Source organism: Octopus bimaculoides, chromosome 12, assembly GCF_046866305.1.
Source record: "Octopus bimaculoides isolate indiv1 chromosome 12, ASM4686630v1, whole genome shotgun sequence".
Classification (NCBI taxonomy): domain Eukaryota; kingdom Metazoa; phylum Mollusca; class Cephalopoda; order Octopoda; family Octopodidae; genus Octopus; species Octopus bimaculoides.
This window is the reverse complement of record NC_142939.1, coordinates 22,249,137-22,270,794: the sequence shown is the minus strand read 5'-3', so window position 1 is coordinate 22,270,794 and position 21,658 is coordinate 22,249,137. Positions and strand designations below refer to the sequence as shown.

The 21,658-nt window shown below is 36.6% G+C and overlaps 1 protein-coding gene across 6 annotated transcripts in view; it reads left to right on the top strand.

Moving 5' to 3' along the window:
• The first annotated feature begins 3,872 nt into the window (after positions 1–3,872).
• Positions 3,873–21,658, top strand: part of LOC149133051 (uncharacterized) — a 21,102-nt gene continuing 3,316 nt past the window's right edge. The window contains exons 1-2 of one of the 6 annotated variants that reach the window (XR_016243821.1): positions 3,876–5,628; positions 20,293–20,388. Coding sequence is in view for 2 of the 6 variants with exons in the window: in XM_089360878.1 (XP_089217004.1) it covers positions 5,572–5,628; positions 20,582–20,644 (120 nt within the window). In the remaining 4 variants the exon portion in view is untranslated. Of the gene's footprint in view, positions 5,696–20,292; positions 20,389–20,581; positions 20,645–21,658 lie in introns of all 6 variants that reach the window. The other 5 variants (XR_016243822.1, XR_016243820.1, XM_089360878.1 and 2 more) reach the window with 5 other exon arrangements.

Here is a 21,658-nt window from a genome sequence, read left to right as displayed (position 1 = left end):
GTTCACTCAGCTGAAGAAATGAGTTGCAATGTCACTGGTACCAAGCTGTATCGGTCCTTGCCTTTCCTTTGGATAACATTGGTGGCGTGAGGTGGGGAGGCTGGTATGTATGGGTGACTGCTGGTCTTCCATAAACAACCTTGCCCAGACTTGTGCCTGGGAGGGTAACTTTCTAGGTGCAATAATGATGATGTATGTGTGTGTGTATGTATGTGTCTGTGTGTGTGTATGGTATGTATGTCATTATTCAGTTTATTTGAAGATCTTTTGCCAATAGAGAAAGAACCAGTTTCTAAATCTGGATCCAAGGTTCCTTCATTGGAATTTCAACATCAACAACAGGGTATTTTTGGTTGTATGTATATATGTATGTATGTATGTATGTGCAGATTTGTATATTTTACATATGTATTCTCATGCATATAGTTACATATCTAGACATGCTCATATATATCTAAATGATTTCTGGAAAGTTTTGCAGATTTTAACAGTTCCAGTGATGGATTGAATCTGTAGCCTTCGAATTGGCTATCTCCTTTCTGGTTTTGAGAAGCCTAATTTCTCAAGACTGGTATTTAGGCAGTGTGTTACATATCCCAGAACCCCCAATAATTACAAGTATAAACCTGGTAGGTATGTATGAAGTGATGGTGAAAGAAAAGATGAAAGAGAAAAGAACATGGTGCCTTAAAATGTGAAACGCAAAGCTGTCGCTTGCAGGTAAATATGACTTGATAACAGGTGCCATGCTTTTGCTAATTATTGTAGTTGACCATAAATTCATCAAAGAATAACCTGAGGAAGCTGAGCCTTTCAGCCAAAACGACAAAGTACTGAGGTACTTAGTACCTAGTCGTACTCAAGAAGATCTGTACTCTGCCGCAAAAGTGTTAAGACTGAGCCTTCTGGTTGTGTAAAGCACTCATGGTGGTGTTACAAAAAAACACCCATGCAATGACATATAAAAGCGCCCGTGTGGCAACTTATAAAATCACCCATGTGGCACCATGTAAAAGCACCTGTGTAGTGCCATGTAAAAGTGCCCGTGCGGTGCCATGTAAAATTGCCCCTGTGATGCTACATAAAAGCACCCAGCACACTCTCAGAGTGGTTGGTGTTAGGAAAGGCATCCAGCTGTAGAAACCATAGCAAAACAGACTGGAGTCTGGTTCAGCTCCCCTCCTTCTCCATCCAACCCATGACAGCATGGACAACAGACATTAAAGGATGATGATATAAAGTCATAAACAGACATAGATACCCTTTCGTCCTTCCCAACCTTCACCCAGCAATGCATTAAAAATGGGACACTGGAAGGGCTGCAACTAGTTATGAGATGGTATATGTTTTCAGTTGACCAGACTGGAGCAACAAAAAAATCAAATTCCTTGCTCATAGGACACAATACATCATCTTGTCCACGAATTGAACCCATGACCTTACTATTGTAATCTAAACCTATAACAACTGGACCATGCTTATTTATAAAAATCACAAAGAAGCCAATTGAAGGTGAAAATCATTTAAAGTTTTCTCAGATAAAAAAAGAAGACTAAAAGAGGAAAAGAAAACAGGAAAATAAACTGAAAATAAACAGCAAACTTCTTTGAAAGCATTTTCTCAGGAAATATCGACAGATGTTGACTATTGGCCTAGCTACCTGAAAATTTAATAGGAAATCAGTGAATTTCTGGTTCAAATCAACACAACTACATATTATAATCACAAGTAGTATTGATTTCTTCCATTTTTACAACCACAAACAGTACACAACATTTTGGAGTTTCAACAATTCTCATGGAATAGCGAAATTGTATAGAAGTATTGTTTTTGTTTCCGCCAGACCAAATAGGAAACGTTATAAGACTTTCATAGAAAAGCCATAAGGAAAAATGTCTAGGTTCATAAAAGAATAAAAAAAAAATTAAAAAAAAAAAAACTATTGATTATCTGGCTTGAAGCTTACATGCAACTTCATATTAATTGTAAAATACATCAGAGATAAAGTAGCAAGATACACAACAAAGAATTTAAACCAACGATTTCCAAACTTTTTAAGACTGCCACCCCCCTTGCTTCTGAGGCCACAATCCTATGCCTCCCCCACCACCACCTATCACCACCATAGATGTAGACCATTTGTAGATGTAGACCAGGCGGCAAGCTGGAAGAAACGTTAGCACGCCGGGCGAAATGTGTAGTAGTATTTCGTCTGCCGTTACGTTCTGAGTTCAAATTCCGCCGAGGTCGACTTTGCTTTTCATCCTTTCAGGGTCAATTAAATAAGTACCAGTTACGAACTATGGTCAATTTAATCGACTTAATCTCTTTGTCTGTCCTTGTTTGTCCCCTCTATGTTTAGCCCCCTGTGGGTAGTAAAGAAATAAGATGTTGACCATTTTCTGCAACAACTACAGTATTTCACAAATAAAACTTGACCTAATTAACCCGTTATTTTGTTTGTTTTTTTTACATCCATTGCCCTATTTTGGTCACCCTATCATTGCCCCATTTTCCTTCAATGCCCACATGAATCTTTCCACTGCCCCCAGGGGAGTGGTATTGCCAACTTTAAGAACCACTGATTTAAACTAAGGAAAATATTTCATCAGTATAGTAAGAAGTCTCTCTGAATTTGCTGTCTTCGAATTCCAGGACTCAGAGAACTGCTAAGCCAGAGCTCCATGGTGTATAAGTGTCCAAGATCACAAGATTCACCTTGATACAGTTCTATATCTAAGAAATGAGAAATTATGTACATTATTTACATTTGATAGATATTTGTCCTCATCTTGTTTCTTGTTAACACAGTGCTTCGGCTGATATATCCTCCAGTCTTCCTCAGGTGACTTGGGGAAATTTTGAACCTGGGTTCTCATTCCTAAGGTATTTTTCGATGTTATTGTGGTAGGTTATACAAAGGTGAAACATGTCACCCCCTCAAAATAAGGGTAGACGAAGATCGCAAATCTGTGACAGGAGGAGGTATTGATAAATCGGGTAGAGCTGATCATGTATGGAAAAATGGAAACCACCTCCCCCTGTGGGATGAAGTTAAAATAATAGATAGGGAACACCACTGGAAAATACGAAAACTAAAAGAAGCAGCATATGTGCTAGGACACAAGAACCTCCTAAGCAGACTGAGGGTAGATATAAGTAGCATATGGGAACCGGTATTAAGGAAGGATAGGAAAATATTAGACTTATAAGCCCTAAAATTTGCTCCATAATTCCTCACAGGCATATGGCATAGTGGTTAAGAGCGCAGGCTACTAAGCGCAAGATTCCAAGTTCAATTCCAGGCAGTGACCTGAACAACAATAATAATAATAATAATATGGAAACATACCTTAGGAAAGAGAACCCAGGTTAGAAATTTCCCCAAGACACCTGACAAAGGCTGCAGGGTATATCAGCCGAAATGTTGTGTTAGTAACACAAGATGAGGGCAAATATCCATCAAATGTAAATAATGTATGTGGTACAAGGCCCGAAATTTTTGGGGAGAGGGCCAGTCGATTAGATTGACCCCTGTATGCAACTGGTACTTAATTTATTGAAAACGAAAGGATGAAAGGCAAAGACTACCTTGGTTGAATTTGAGCTCAGAATGTAAAAACGGATGAAAAACCGCTAAGCATTTCACCTGGCATGCTAACGTTTCTGCCAGCTCATAGCCTTGATGTGGTAAAAGAATGACGCAAACGAAAGATGCTGATTAGAAGCAGAGAAAGAGACGAGTGAAATGAGTTGACTTGATTCTAGGTGAAGTGCAGCTACTTAACTCGGAATAGTAAAGTACATTGAAGAAGTTAGTTCAATCTAAAATTAACACATTTGGACTTTTTAATGCGACAATTTGAAGCAGGTTGTTGACATTATAGAGAAGAATGTTATAAGAAGATAACAGCTTAAATCTGATAAAGCGAAGGAAAAATTTGCCAATGTAATTGTCAGGCATATGCTTTAATAAGATTTTTTTTTCAAAGTTATAAGGTAAGAAATTAAAACATATAAAAGAAAGAAAAATTGCAATTACACCTTTTTTTAAAATTGTTATTTTTGATTATTATTATTATTTTTAGTGGTGGAAGTGATGGGGGATGGTTTTTTTTTTTTTGTATTCTTTAAACAAGAGAAAGAGAGAGAGCGGAGGGGTAGGAGAAAAGGGAATTTTTACACCTGTTTTATCTCCGTATTTATGTAGTTGTAAAAGAACAGATAAGATTGCAGGAGTCAGGAAACCTACAACTAGTCGAAAGAAATTACATGGAAGCACAAAAAAAAAAAAAAAAAAAAAAGGAAAAAAAATGTGTGATAGGGAGCAGAAAACCTAAAGGTGTTGGTGGTGGTGGTGATGATGGTGTGTGTATGTGGCAGGAAAATTAGCAGGGCACATTAGAGTAGGAAGCTATGATGAGATAGCCTGAATCTATAAGAGATATCATACATGTAGGTCCTAGGCTGATCGCACTGATTTGAGCAAAAGTTCTATGACTTGAAAGATATCTGTTTTGGGTTTGTTGCTTTGTTTTTTTTTTGGTGGGTTTTTTTCCCCTGACAAGATGATTAAAAACTCAAAGATAACAAGATAAGGCATTAGGAGCCTTTCTTCATTCTATCGTTTCCCTTTTAACTTATAAGCAATGGTTTCTTTCTTTCTTTCTTTCTTTTCACTCATTTTGTGAAAAAGAAAAAATTACGCAGTGGTGTATGTACTATATTGTTATAGTGATAGCATGGAGGGTTTGAGAGAGAGGGGGAGGGAAAGAGTGAGTGAGAGGGAGAGAGAGAAATTGTGAGAGAGCGAGAGAGAGAGAGAGAAATTGTGAGAGAGTGAGAGAGAAAGCATGCAAGAGAGAAATTGTGCAAGAGTGAGAGAGAAAGCATAAGAGAGTGAGAGGGAGAAAGAAAGAGAAATTATAAGAGAGTGAGAGAGAAAGCATGAGAGATCAAAAGAGAGAGAGAGAAAGCAAGAGAGAGAAATTGAGAGAGAGAAAGCATGAGAGAGTGATAGAGAGAAAGAAAGAGAAGTTGTGAGAGAGTGAGAGAGAGAATGAAAGAAAGTAAGAGAGAGAAATTGGGAGAGAGTGAGAGAGGAAGCATGAAAGAGAGTAAGACAGAAATTGGGAGAGAGTGAGACAGAAAGCATGAGAGAGAGAGAGAGAGTGAAAGTAAGAGGGAGAGAAAGAAAGGGAGAGAGAGAGGGAGAGTGAGAGAAAGAGCCTTATAGGTAAACAAGGCTATTGTGTGTGGAAGAGGGCAAATGACACAGAAGTGAGTGGAAAGGAATCAAAGACAACCATCCACTTTGGAACCACTGGAGGAAGGTAGAATTACCAAATAAGAATTTTTTTTTTATTCAAAGAACTTGATAAGAAAAGAAAGCAGTAGCAGTGGCAGCGGCAGCAGCTAGAATATTCTCTCTATAAATTCATTGAGAATATAAACGTTAAGGATTCGGATCGGTTCATTACAGAGTGGAAAGTGAACCAAAGAAATTCTTTATAATTTAATAATGAACCGTCTTTGATTAATTTCTGCCATTTCTTCCATGTTCCATATATCATGATCTTCGTTTTAGATGCTGAAAGTTATGTTCAGTCTAGAAAAATACGATTAGAGGTAAAAAAAACCCCGTCCTTCCTGAATTTTAAAATAAGACCATTCTTTCTCTATAGCAGGCTGTGTGGTAAGTAAAGTTCAAACTTAACTCTTCCAAACGCCAGTGTTTTAATGGTGGCGGCTGATGAAGGATATGTTCTCTGTGTGGCCTGCTTGTTTGTTGTACCTTGTTTATCATTTTGTCCATGTTTTTTTGCAACGTCATGTACCCAGATATGTATCTATATGTACATGTAGATGAAGATGTACATATATATGCATACTAGCAGAAATACCAGGCTTTGCCCGGGTTAAAGAGAATAATGAAATCTAAAAACGCGGTCTAGACTACGCAACCCTCAACTGTTAGTAGCTACGATACCATATTTCTACATTAATAACTCTCTAATCCATACCAGCATGGAACATAGACATTAAGTGGAATGCCAGTCTCTCATCTGGGAAGGCCTTGAAATCAATGTTACCAACTGGGGACTATGTGTGTTGCAGTGATAATAAAAAGACTCAAAGGAGGTCTGCAACGAAATAATTTTACTCAACACTTTGCAAGTGAATCAGTGGAGGCAAAGATGTGTCTCATTTACTTGACAATTTATGCACCACATTGCAGAAATCACAATGTAAGTATATCTGAAAGGGTAGTCTTACACTGTTGTACCGTTGAATTACAAATAATGCTCATCTGTTATGTTCGGGTTAAAATTTCATCAACATCAAAAATATATGAATTTTCATGAGAGTTATGGCCGTTATGCATAGAATATAATTTCCAAATTTCATAAAGATCCATTCAGTACTTTTGACGTAGTTTTGGAGAAGAAAACAAATGACTAATGTGTGTGTTTGTGTGCATGTGTATGTGTGTGATGGGTGTATATATGTATAGATATCTGTATGCATGTATATATATGTATATATGTGTACATATTACATGTACATCTATATATATACATCTACACATATGTATACATATACATGTATGCATAATCATAAATATATAGGGATTGACAGTAACCTGCTTCTCCAACATACTGAGAATTCAGAAATAGCAGTCAAAGAACTACTGATTTCAAAACTACAAATTATTACTCCAGATTGATAGCGATATTTTTGATACACACAGAACAAAAAACAACAGAGAAGAGTAAAAAACACTCGCCTTTAGTTAATTTAGTACAATTGTTTCACAGTTAAGAGTACATAATACTCTATTCTGATCTTCAGCTAAATATTCTAATAAATTTGTTAATGTCTAAATAACTCACGTTAATTTTGACCATGTGAACAGCAATACCACGTGAAGAAGACGTTAAGAAATTTATCGGCCAGTAAGTTCAAAATCTCTCGCCCTAATGAATTTCAATTCAGTGTGTATCAGAAATAGTCCCGTTTAGGAAGGGGACTCGTACGAATCCCTGCGGTATAACGTCTTCTTCACGTGGTATTGATGTTCACATGGTCAAAATTAACGTGAGTTATTTAGACATTAACAAATTTATTAGAATATTTAGCTGAAGATCAGAATAGAGTATTATGTACTCTTAACTGTGAAACAATTGTACTAAATTAACTAAAGGCGAGTGTTTTTTACTCTTCTCTATTGTTTTTTGTTCTGTGTGTATCAAAAATATCGCTATCAATCTGGAGTAATAATTTGTAGTTTTGAAATCAGTAGTTCTTTGACTGCTATTTCTGAATTCTCAGTATGCTGGAGAAGCAGGTTACTGTCAATCCCTATATATTTATGATTATAAATTTTACCGAAAAAGGTTTTTTTCATACTGAGCTACCCGGCAGAATCGTTAATTATTAATTTTATTACTAATTGATGATTCCCTGCCCTGCATATCTATATACATGTATGCATATAGATCTATATATATATTATATCTATACATATACGTGTACATATGCATCTCTTTCTCTCTTTCTCTGAAAGTATCTGCCATTAGAGTATCGAAATGTGATTGTTTCAGTCAGTGGAATAGTTTCATTTTTAAAGTGAAAGTATTTGACATGAGTGTTTTTGTTTCACTTTTGACACGTAATACTTAAATAGTGGAGGAGATATTATGTTGCCGTGGGCTCGAACTCTGCAAGAAGTTAAACATTTTTTTGATTAAAACACAACTGGAACCCTAGGTAAGGCATCTGTAAAATTTGAATGAAATTGGTTGCGTAGTTCTCGAGTTTTAGGGATTCACACAGACAGACAGACAGACAGACACACATTCTCATTTTTATATATATAGATAGTCACATATTGTGTGGTAAGTAGCTTGCTTACCAACCACATGGTTCCGGGTTCAGTCCCACTGCATGGTACCTTGGGCAAGTGTCTTCAACTATAGCCTCGGACCGACCAAAGCCTTGTGAGTGGATTTGGAGACGGAAACTGAAAGAAGCCTGTCGTATATACGTATATGTATAGATATATGTGTGTTTGTGTGTCTGTGTTTGTCCCCCACAACATCGCTTGGCAACCGATGCTGGTGTGGTTATGTCCACGTAACCTAGCGGTTCGGCAAAAGAGACCGATAGAATAAGTTCTAAGCCTTACAAAGAATAAGTCCTGGGGTCGATTTGCTCAACTAAAGGTGGTGCTCCAGCATGGCCACAGTCAAATGACTGAAACAAGTAAAAGAGAGTATGTGTTCACTTAACTTAAGAATCAGATACATTAATCTTCTTGTTCTCAGTGTTGGTTCAATGCAATCGCTGCATAAGATTAAAAAGGTTAGGGAAATCTAAAGAGATGTAGTTGCACCATAAATAGAGAAGTGTTGGATGTTAGGGGATAAGGTGTTAGCAGGGTAAATGCCTGATGGAGAAGAGGGCAAAGATGGGGAGCCCTGTACGTACAAGCATAACCGAGGTGGTTTTAGGGTATCATTTCTGCTGTGGTGGACTGGGTATATCAAGCGCAATAAATCACCTGTCGTTTCAGTCATCTGCCATCACCTCTGTAATCGATGATGATGATGATGATTATGATGATGGTGATGATGATATTGATGAAGCATAAAAAGCATGATGGTGACGATGATGATGACGATACTGATGATAATGAAGTGTAAAAATCACTGGTGTTGGTGCCACGTGAAAAGTACCCAGAACGCTCTGTAAAGATGTTGGCATTAGGAAGGGCATCCAGGCTGTAGAAACCCTGTAAAAACGGACGATGGAACATGGTGTCCCTTGTCCTTGCCAGCTCTTGTCAAAACAGTTCAACCTACGCCTTCATGGAAAACAAACTTTAAATGATGAAGATCATCATCATCATCATCATCGTCGTCGTTTAACGTCCGCTTTCCATGCTAGCATGGGTTGGACGATTTGACTGAGGACTGGTGAAATCAGATGGCTACACCAGGCTCCAATCTGATTTGGCAGAGTTTCTACAACTGGATGCCCTTCCTAACGCCAACCACTCCGAGAGTGTAGTGGGTGTTTTTATGTGCCACCGGCACAAAGGCCAGTCAGGCGGTACTGGCAACGGTCACGGTCAAAATGGTGTATTTTACATACCGAAGATGATGATGGTGAAGAAGATAATAATGATGGTAATGATGGTAATGGTGATGATGATGGTGATGATGATGATGATGATGATGATGTCGGTGATGATGGTGGAGTGTAAAAAGCACTAGCGTTTTTGCCATGTAAAAAGTACCACCCAGTAGACTCTGTAAAGGGGTTGGTGTTTGGAAGGGCATCCAGGTGTAAAGACCAAGCCAAAAGCTATGATGGGAATCTGGTGTGCCAGCTCTTAGTCTTGCCAGTTCCAGTCAAACCGACCAACACATGCCAACATGGAAAAACGGACATTAAACGATAATGATGACGTCGACAACGATGACGATGCTACTGCTGCTGCTGCTGATGATGATGATGATGATGATGAAGTTCCAAATGAAATATTTAGATGTTTCTTTTTTTAATGTTGATGATAAAAAAAAAGACAACTTATTATGCATATTATACAATATTAAGCAGAATATAATTTAATTCTGATCAAGTTTCACTTTTTTGTTTTTTCCGCATTTGAGCAAGTGTGGTGGTGATGGTGGTGGGTAGGTGGAATGGGGAAGATGCTCAGAAGAGGCAGAGGAGATTTTATTACAAAACATTCATTCGTCTCCCCACAACAATCTGATACCAAATTTTCATTTGCATTAAAATCCTAAAACAAAAGAAACTTCTTAAATTATAATATTATCGATTTTTAGTTTTCTTTGCACTTCAATATTTTCTCTTGAATTGGTACGCACGCACACACACACACACACACACACACACACACACACACACACCAAATATACACACAGTCTCTCTCTCCTCTCTCCCTTTTTCTATCCCTCTATATCTCTATCTATATATTTATCTCTACATATTTTTTACACACACACACTCTCTTTATCTTTCATGCACACTCAGACACTCTCTCTCCATCAGACACACACACACACACACATGCACACACTTTCCCTCTCTCCTCTCTCCCTTTTTCTATCACTCTTTACCTCTATCACTATCTTTCTCATTCTCTTTCTCTCTCTTTACATATCTTTTACACACATACACACTATCTTTCATATTCCTTCCCTCTCTCCCTCTCACACCATCTTTCACACACACACACACACATGCTCACATGTACAGGCACACACACACACACACACAAACATTCCCTCTCTCTCTTTCTTTCACACACTCATGCACTCTCTCCCTCACATACGCACACACATGCACACAAACACACACTCGTTTCACACAATCTCTTTATCTATCTTTAACACACACTATCTTTCTCACACATTCACACACTCTCTCCCTCTCACACTATATTTTACACACACACACACTCACACACACACTCACACACACACACTCACACACACACTCACACACACACTCACACACACACACACACACACACACAAACACACACAAACCACTTCTTTCCTTCATTTAACAAAAACAGAAGTTTTCTTCATTATGTTTAGAAAACAAACAAACAATTATTGCCAAAATTTCATGCCACACAGTAACGATTTCGGCAACTTGCCAACATCTAATTATTAATGGCTGATTGCTGCCCACCTGTAGACATCTCAGGACAACGATCGTGAGACTCTCTCACAATAATCTTGCAAGCTACGTTAATTTTTTTTTTTACCTCAAGGCGCAGGAGTGGCTGTGTGGTAAGTAGCTTGCTTACCAACCATATGGTTCCGGGTTCAGTCCCACTGCGTGGCACTTTGGGCAAGAGTTTTCTACTATAGCCTCAGGCCAACCAAAGCCTTGTGAGTGGATTTGGCAAATGGAAACTGAAAGGAGCCCATCATATATATATATGTATATATATATGTGTGTGTGTGTGTATATGTTTGTGTCTGAGTCTGCCCCCCCCCCTCCCAACATCGCTTGACAACCGATGCTGATATGTTTACGTCCCCCGTAACTAAGTGGTTCATCAAAAGAGACCAATAGAATAAGTACTAGGCTTTCAAAGAATAAGTCATGGTGTCGATTTACTCGACTAAAGGTGGTGCTCCAGCATGACCGCAGTCAAATGACTGAAACAAGTAAAAGAATAAAAGTATAAAAGAATATAGATGTATGTGTGTGTGTGTGTGTGTGTGTGTGCTGTATATATTTCAGTAGAATTATGTATAGAAAGATTTTAATAACGAATATTTATATGTAACGTGACTTTAGCGCCATTATTCCATTACTATACAATGATGTTCTATTACAAATCATACGATAGGTGCAGCAGCTTCACATGCAATGAAACATGTGCTTACTTTTTTCTGCTTTTAATGTAGCCATGGAATTTTCTGCACTAACTGTGAATGGGTATAAGTACCAATAATGATAATGTATTCAAATTTTTGAATATTAATAATAAAAACTAAAAACAAAACCACCATTACTCTCTCTACTTAGTTTCTCTTCAAAATTCTTTGGATTTTCTGATTAAATTTTTTTTTATTTCAGTTCAGTTTTTCTTTGCGGGTTTTTTTTTTCTTTGTGACTGTCATGAATATTTATTAACAACATTCATCAATTTCTTTTTTCCCTCCTTTAATTATATTTACTTTAATTATATATTTAGCTTGTAGCATATTTCAGGGCCTGAACTACTACTACTACTACTACTTAATGAACATATTACTACTAATATTTTTTCTGAGTTTTTACGGGTTCTACTTTGTAACGTTTGATAACCTCAGCTGCTTATCAATATAAAGCGAGGAAATTTAATATCAGTCATTTAATTCGATAATAACAGAAGATACCAGCCATTAATATATATGAGCATAAGATGCTTTAGCGAGCTTCTCAATTGTGTTTTTCTGTTCACCTCAATTACCAATTTAATACCTACTTGTTCATGTGGCAGTAGGGGTTTTCAAAGTAGTGCCTTATAATGATTGTCTTGCTGGTAATGATACCATGTAAAAAGCATCCACACCACAAGACCTTGCCAGTGTCGGTGCCATATAGAATACACCCAGGCCATTAGACTGCGCTGGTATTGGTGCCAGGTAAAAAGCAACCATTCTACTCTGTAAAGCGGTTGGTATTACGAAAGGCATTCAGCCACAGAAACCATAGCAAAACAAACCTCACAAGTTCTGATGCCATATAAAATACACTCAGGCCACTAGACGCACCCCCACACACACTCCACTGGTCATTGTTTACATTATTTACATTTGATGGATATTTTTCCTCATCTTGTTTGTTGTTAACACAACATTTCGGCTGATATACCCTCCAGCCTTCATCATATGTAGGCGCTGGCATAGCTGTGTGGTAAGTATATTGCTTACCAACCACATGGTTCTGGCCAGGCCAACCAAAGCCTTGTGAGTGGATTTTGGTAGACGGAAACTGAAAGAAGCCCATCATACATATATATATATGTGTGTGTGTGTGTGTGTGTGTGTGTGTGCGCGTATATGTGTGTGTTTGTTCCCCCAACATCGCTTGACTACTGATGTTGGTGTGTTTACATCCCCATAACGTAGCAGTTTGGTCAAAAGAGACCGATAAGTACTAGTCTTACAAAGAATAAACCCTGGGGTCGATTTGTTCGGCTAAAGGCAGTGCTCCAGGATGGCTCCAGTCAAATGACTGAAACCAATAAAAGAATAAAATGTGTGTGTGTGTGTGTGTGTGTGTGTGTGTGTGTGTTTAGCGTAATCTGTTAGAAGAAAAAGTACTCAATACCATAGTAGAGGTTAATAACAGATTTTTCTATTTTGCTGCAGTCAAGTCTCTTGTTACTCTCAGTTTCTCTTGTGGATGCACACAGTTAATTTTAGATGCTTTTGGAATTGTGAATTACCTAACAACAGTAAATGTCCAACATTGGCACATTCTGTGCTAAGATAATGGTTTCCTTAACTGCGTTTTGCATTATTCTATCTCACCAATTTTTGTAGCATGATTCACTTTAATGTGCCTCAATACTTAAGGGATCCTTTGTAATCAAAATATATAGTTTTGATTAAAGGGGATCCATACATGATCAAAGCATACCACTGTGAAGCAGGCTGCAAATTGGGGAGATAGAACAACGCAAAAACAGAGTTAAGTAATCCATTATCTTAGTTCAGAATGCAGCAATGATGGAACTTTATTCTGTTTAGGTAATTCACCATTCCAATAGTACTCAAATGTATTCGAAATTATCAACAATGAATAGAAATGTAAGTGCAACTTCCATTCTTCTTTTATTATGTGTGTGCGTGTGTATATACGTATGCGTATATATATATCTCTATATAACATATATATATATATATATATATATATATATATATATATATATATATATATATATACACACACACACACACACATATTTATTTATGTGTTTCAGCCAAGTGGCTGCGGTCATGTATATATATATGTATATATGTGTGTCTATATATGCATATATATATGTATGTGTATATATGTATATATATGTATATATATATGTATGTGTGTGTGTGTGTGTGTGTGTGTGTGTATGCATATATATATATATATATATATATATATATATATATACTTGAGCTATCACCAGCGTTCTTGTGTTTAAAAAAACATTTTTTTGCAGAGAACAGTTATCGTTCAGAGAAACTGCAGAGATGTCTAGTTCACACTAGATATGAAATCAATGTTTTTTTTTCTAAACTATTATGTTTCACATACAAATATATATATATATATATAATGAGGTTGATACCTACATCCATACATACATATATATCTATACATACATATTATATATATATATATGTATATATATATATATATATATATATATATATATATACATATATATATATATATATATATATATATAGATAGATAGATAGATATTTAAGACCAAAACAGAATCTAATAGCCATTCCAAAACCTGGGACTACACTAGGGACTTTTAGAACTTCAGTCAAATGCTCTCTGCGTTTCTCTGCCTCTCCCTCTCTCCCCCCTCTCTCTCCTATCTCTCTTTCAAACAAACTGTTTCAGCTCTCTGTCAATTGTCACATAATTCATAGAATTTATTGTTGTCATTTAACTGAAAATGCTTTGCTTAACCATATCAAAGAAAATTCATTAAAACATGGGTAAAAGAAACAGTTTTTTCTCAAATTTAAATCTAAATCAATATATAACAGGTTTGTTTTATTCCTATATAATTTTTATCCATTTTTTTTTCACATGATTTAGATTCTTCTCAAAATTCTATATAATTCAAAAGATCAGATTTACAATCATATCCATGGCAAATACTTTCCTTAACATCTCAGTCTTTTACTGTTAGACAGGTCCCAGCATTAACACCATTTAAGGTCTACTTCTCCAAGGTCACATATGTTGAGGTAGATTTTCCTGTAACTAACCCTTCTCTGCTTCTAAGCAATGTAATTTCCCATAACTGGACCTGTTCCAATGGATGTTTGAAAATGTGACCATCACACACTGCTTGTATGTTGGTCACACTCAGCTATAACAATCACATAATGTGAAAGCGAAGAAACATTAATATATGAACACACACATCATCATCATCATTTAAAGTCTGTTGTCCATGCTGGTAGGAGTTGGACGGTTTGACCAGAGCTGGGAAGTTGGGGGACTGCATCAGGCTCCAGTCTGATTTGCCATGGTTTCTACAGCTGGACGCTTTACATAACACCAATCACTCTTAGAGTGTAATCGATGATTTTATGCGCCACCGGCACAGGTGCCAGTTGCATGTCACCAGTATGTGCCACGACTAGGATTTCACTTAGTTTGATGAGTCTTTTTCTCGAGCACAGCATATTGTCAAAAATCTTGTTCATTTGTCATTGCTTCCATGAGGCACAACACTGGAAGGGTGCTATTTATGGACCACTGGTGCGGGTGCCAGTTATGCGGCACTAGTATCTGCCACAACTATGATCTCACTTGCCTCATTGGGTCTTCTTCTTAAGCACAGCATGTTGACCCATCGAGCCAAGTGAGATCATAGACATGGCCGATAATAGTGCCGCGTAGCTGGCACCCACGCCAGTGACACCTAAAAAACACCGTATAATGTTTGCCTCTCAAACCCTCTTTCATGGGGCCAAAGAGATGATAGTCTAGTGATGAGGATGTGAAAACTGTAATAAAGAAGTGGCTCAAAAAACAGTCAACAGAATTTTATGGGGCAGGGATACATGCTCTCATTCAAAGATGGAACATTGCTATTGAGAGAAACGGTGACTATGTTGAGAAGTAGGGATGTGATCCACAGAGGACCAGCTTCATTTTGATGTATGACACATGTTCCTGTGTTGGTAGTTATATCTGTCCAAAACAAAATGGCATTACTTTTTGACTCACCGTCATATATACTGCATATCATTATAATAATGACTTACAGCAGATTTATTTCTGCTAATGTGAATAGTACAGAATATACAGGTGACTTTCAACTCTAAATCTATAATATAAATATTACTATATACTAATAAGCAATTTGTAATTCAATGACAAAACTACAGCAGATGAAAAGAATGAGTGTTTTAGATTTTTTGCAATTAGCAGCACTATATTGTGCTTTGGTGCAAGTTACTTTAATCTGCTCAAATCATTTTACATGAAACAAATGCAGTCAGTAATTCTGTTACTTAATATACATAAAGTGTGTCTAATATATTTTTGAGCCAAAGGCTTTGAGTTGGCAGAAACGTTAGCACATCGGGCGAAATGCTTAGCAGTATTTTGTCTGATTTTACATTCTGTGGTTCAAATTTTTATGTTCTGAGTTCAAATTTACCTTTCATCTTTTTAGGGCCGATAAATTAAGAACCAGTTGCCTACTGGGGTAGATTTAATCGACTGGCCCCCTCCTGAAAAGAATATTTTCAGTAGAAAAGAATATTTTTGACTGCTTAGGCGTCGAGCTGGCAGAATCGTTAGCACGCTGGGCGAAATGCTTAGCAGTATTTCGTCTGTCTTTGTGTTCTGAGTTCAAATTCCGATGAGGCCCCCTCCTCCAAAATTTCAGACCTTGTGCCTATAGTAGAAAAGAATAATGATATATGTGTTGAGTGCCTTTTTCTTTTTATGTATGTGTGTGTGTGTGTCTGTATGTGTAACTCTGTGTGAGTGTATGTATGTGTATGCACACTGTACGTGTGTGTGACTGTGTGTGAGTGTATGTATGCATTTGACATTGTGTGTGTGGTTTTATACCTGTGTTTGTCCCCCTCCACTGGTTGTCAACAGGTGTTTGTTCATTTACATCCCCACTACTTAACAGTTCAGCAAAAGAGACCAACAGAATAAGTAGCAAACATTAGAAAAGAGAAGTAAGAACTGAAGTCAGTTTGTTTGATTAAAACTCTTCGAGGAAGTGCTCCAGCATGACCACAGTCCAATGACTGAAACAAGGAGAAGCTAAAAGTTACACATAGACACACAAGCATATGCACACAAACACACACATACAAACACACACACACACACACACACACACACAAACACACTCACACAAATACAAACAAGCACACACACATGCACACGCACGCACACATGCACACAATCACACACATATGCACACACACATAAACACACACAAATACACACAAGCACACACAATCGCACGTGCACACACACACAGCCATGCCCAGAAATACACACATGTACACACACAAAAACACACAAACAAGCTCACCAAAATAACCACGAGCACACACAATCACACACACGTACACAAACACACACACACAGACACACTCACACAAATACAAACAAGTACACACACACACACACACATGCACACACACACGCACACACATGCACACACACACGCACAGAAACATGCACACGCAAACGCACTCACACAAATACACACAAGCGCATACAATCACACACATACATACTTGCACACACGTCCTTTAGAGAATACTACACAATGCCAGCGATGCCAAATAACTGAGGCGATCAAAAACTGTTTTATTTAACAAAGCCAACAGAGAGGAATCGGTTATGCCAGGGTTTATTTGGCTGTGAATACATCTGGAAAAGTGAATCAATCCAGAAAGATACCGGCCTATTTCATCACAGCATGAAGAAATGCATATTACATTTAATGTGAATTTCATATTACTCCCAGATACAAATTTAACTGCTTATTATGATTGATACATATGTAATGGTATACATTCACAGAATCACACACACATGTATATATATATATATATAATTATATGTATTTCTTCTATCTTAATGAATAAAAATTCTTCGGATAGAATAAATGAGTTAATAGAAACCAATGTAGCAAAGAACACAAAATAACTGTGGTGTAGTTCCTGTTTTTAAGGCAGGAACTCCTTGAAATTTTGGGTATTTGAGTATATTTAAAAATTTAAGGAATGGAGAAAACGCATGTTATAATTGCATACTTTATTTCTACATATGTTTCAAAGGATTACAACCTGTGTGATCCATAGGGATCTGTGATATTAGAATTGTAATATATATATATACATACATTAATCCCTTGACTATTGTGGGTGTTAGTTTCCAAAACCCCACTGCAATAGGTGAAAATCTGCAAAGCAGAAACAGTACTGTACTGTATATTTTTACCACCACCTGAGCGAAGGCAGAGGTGTTGTTTGTAGTTGTATTTGTTTGTTTGTCTGTAGACAAACAAGCGAATCTCAAGAACCACACGATGGATTCAGATGAAACTTTCAGAGATGTTTGGTCTCGTAACTGGCAGAAGCTGATTAGATTTTGGGATCGATCCAGTACAAGACAACGATTCTGGATCATTTTTCCAATTATTTTACTCAATTTTTGAGAGCGATCAAGTTCATTTTTAGTATTCTCATTTGTGAGTTTATTTCAGATTTCTCATTTCTCATTTTAAAAATCATCTCTGGCCAATCATTGAGAGGACATTAGTGTTACCTTTTTTTTTTTTTTGTATTATTTTTATAATTTGTATGTGTTTATTTTATTATGAATGCAAGACACCACCACACACTCGCCTCCTGAATTCGGTTTTCCATACACTATGTGCGATTCTTTACTCATCAACAGTACACTACGTATTTTCTTTTAACATATTTTAATTAATGCATTATATAGTGCAGTACTGTACTGTATTTTTATTTATTAACTTAGTAATTTTTAGGCATGAAAATGCTTATTTTACCACAGAAATAATTAAATCCAAAATACTATATAAATACCTATTGGCCACAGAAACCCACAATATAATGAGGAGTCCGCGATATGAATTTACATATATTAGCCAGAAAAATCTGCGACGTACCGAGGGAGTGATGGATGAACCACAATATGGGGAGTGATCACTGTACACACACTGACACATTCACATGTAGCAATCCAATGGCAAGCACATACAGAGATATTTAAATATTGCTGTTAACTCAACAAAATTATTATAGCATTGAAAAACCTGTCATGCACTGAGGCATTTTCAAGTGAGCAACCAGTGTATGCAAACTCTTGTGTGGCCCTGTGGTAAGAAGTTTGCTTCCCAGCATAACACCTTGGGCAAGTGTCTTCAGCTATAACCTGAGGTCAAACAGACAGACCCGTGTGAGTGGGTTTTGTTAGACAGAAACTGAAAGAGGCCCATCGTATATATACATACTCTCTGTGCCTGTCGAATCTTATGTCCCTGCTGTAAGGCTTTACTTCCACACACGCCAGCTTAATTTAATTCATCCTTAGTCAAAAGACACCCATTGTTAATTCCTGTTATTTGTATTTGTGTACCATTTCTCCATTTTTCCTGTCCTTGTTTTCATATACATTCACTGCTTTCTTCCAAGGAATCTAGTGCTCTTAGCTTAGTTTTTCCTTGGGGCTTGCCAGATTGGAGCAATCTCGAGTATAACCAGCTGAAATTGCAAAGATAATCTGGAACTCGACTGAGAAAAGAAAACTCTGAATGAATCGTCCTTGTTTTCTTTGTATCGTCTGTCTGGATGTTTTGCGTTCTCATCCCATTTTTGTATTTTATGTATGTATGTGTATATATATATATATATATATATATATATATATATATATATATGTATATGGTATCTGTGCCAGTGATATGTAAAAGTCACTTTTGCTGTAAATTAGATACAAATGTAAACACATTCTTTCTTTGCTACTTCTGGATGCAAAAAGGGAAGGACTCTCCTGATGGTCTATTTCATGGTTTGTTGATTGCTGGTTAGAGAAGATACACCCAGTTTCCTTCCTAAGCAACAGCACTGCACTACAGTCATAAATTAAGCTAGCACTGTGGTGGATGCCCTGATTTGCATACTTGTGCTTTTGTTGGCTCATCAATAATTAAACAATATATATTGCTATCATACAAGCATTTTCATGCAAACACAAATTCATTAGCAACCAAGCATTCTTATTCACATTTAGATACATATATCTCTTTTGTTCTTCATTTTGTACTCTCACAGCACTAAATTCAAGAACATACCTTTAATTATTTATACACTGAACTATTTGATATACATTTCCCTGTTCATTTAATTTTTACCTTATTTTTGTTGTCGTTCTGACATACATTTATTCAATTTGCAGCAGATATTTAATATCATATTTTATTGAATTCACAACAAATGATCAAACGTACAATCTTGTTCTTCGATTTTATTAATTTATCTAAGAAGAAATGTACCAAAAGAGAATCCCATCAGCACCATAGCTTCCTTAAGTTTGGAATTAGAACAATTCAGTTTGAAAGTGAAATACACTTGCAATTAGCTTCACAATATTTGGTAATGTTGACTGGAGCTAACTAGCTATGCTATATCTCTCAACTTCATCGACACACTGACATTTTTTCCAACCAATCATTTTTGACAGCAGTTGACAAGCAAGAGAGCAAGTCTTCAGAAATATTCCAGAACATTTTGACAAGCTTTTACAAACCTGGAATTTGGTTTTCATGATGGATTTCTTTTATAGTGACTGAAAGCTATAAGGACCCAAGACCCATATTAAAACGTCTCTCCACTCTTAACTCTCTCTGGAAATACCATTATCTTTTATTCCAGAAAGAATTTATGAACAAAAATACTCATCACATTGTAATTTATGTATATTATTAATTAATCCTTTCTACTCTAGGCACAAGGCTTGAAACTTGGCAGGAATAGATAAGCTGATTACATCGACTCCAGTGCGTAACCGGTACTTATTTTATCGACTCCGAAAGGACGAAAGGTAAAATCAGCCTCAGTGGAATTTGAACTCAGAATGTAGCAACGGGCGAAATACCGCTAAGCATTTTGTCAAGCGTGCTAATGATTCTGCCAGCTCACTGCCCTTATTAATTAATGTTGTTAAAAAAATTACTTTACAACCATGTGTTTTTTTTTGTGTGTGTGTGTATGTGTTTGTTTTCCACTACTGTTAGGCAACCTGTGGTGACTTAGCAGTTTGGCAAAAAAAGACCAATAGACAAAGTACCAAGCTTAAGGTTGGTATTTTGTTTTTTACTTGAGATGTTTGTCTTGCCTTAGTGTTTGTTGTCCTCTTTAACAGTTATATATATATACATATATATATCTGTGTGTGTGTGTGTGTGTGTGTGTGTGTGTGTGTCTATGTGTGTGTGTGTGTGTCTATGTTTGTCCCTCAGCTCTGCATAACAACCAGTGTTGGTGTGTTTATATCCCAGTAACTTTACGGTTCGGTGAAAGGGAGCGATAGGACAAATATCAGGTTTAAAAAATAAAAGGTACTGGGGAACAATTCCTTGAACTAAAAATTCTTCAATGTGGTGCCCCAGTATGGCCACAGTCTAATGACTGAAACTAGTAAAAGATAACGTCTGATGGTATCATGATAAGCATTTGACTATCCATCAAGAGTTATTATTCATTTATTATTCAACAAAAGTAACAAAAAGATAGACACACACACACACACACACAAACGAACAAAGAACTACATTTATATAATTCCAGCAATATTCTATGCAATCATTAAAAAATTGTCTTCTGCAAGATAAACACGCCGATTTAATGGTGTATAACATGACAAAAAGCTCCAAACGCCAAAAGACTGAAAAACCTAAGTACAAAAACAAAATTATAAATAACATTTTCACTGAATATTCAGCAGAGATTATGACAGTTAGGTTAAGAAATGAGGGCCTTCTTTATCATTATATAGTGAATGGATAATTTGCAAGTTGACTAGTTAGCTAACCTTTGTATAGTTCTCATAATTTATCCTAATTGGGACTGTCATGTACATGAGAAAGAAACAAGCAAGAACACAATTGTGTTTCTGCTACAAACATATCTCAAAAATTGGTATTGAGTTTAATATTTGTATCCAATTTTTTTTTCTGAAAGTGTAAGTTATATATGGCTAAAATTTACAGCGATGTTCATATGAAAAACAGAAGATTTTGGAAAATATTATAACAATAATTGAATAACTGGTATGTGGTAGAGTTCATTGTAACTATCTATCATACATATTT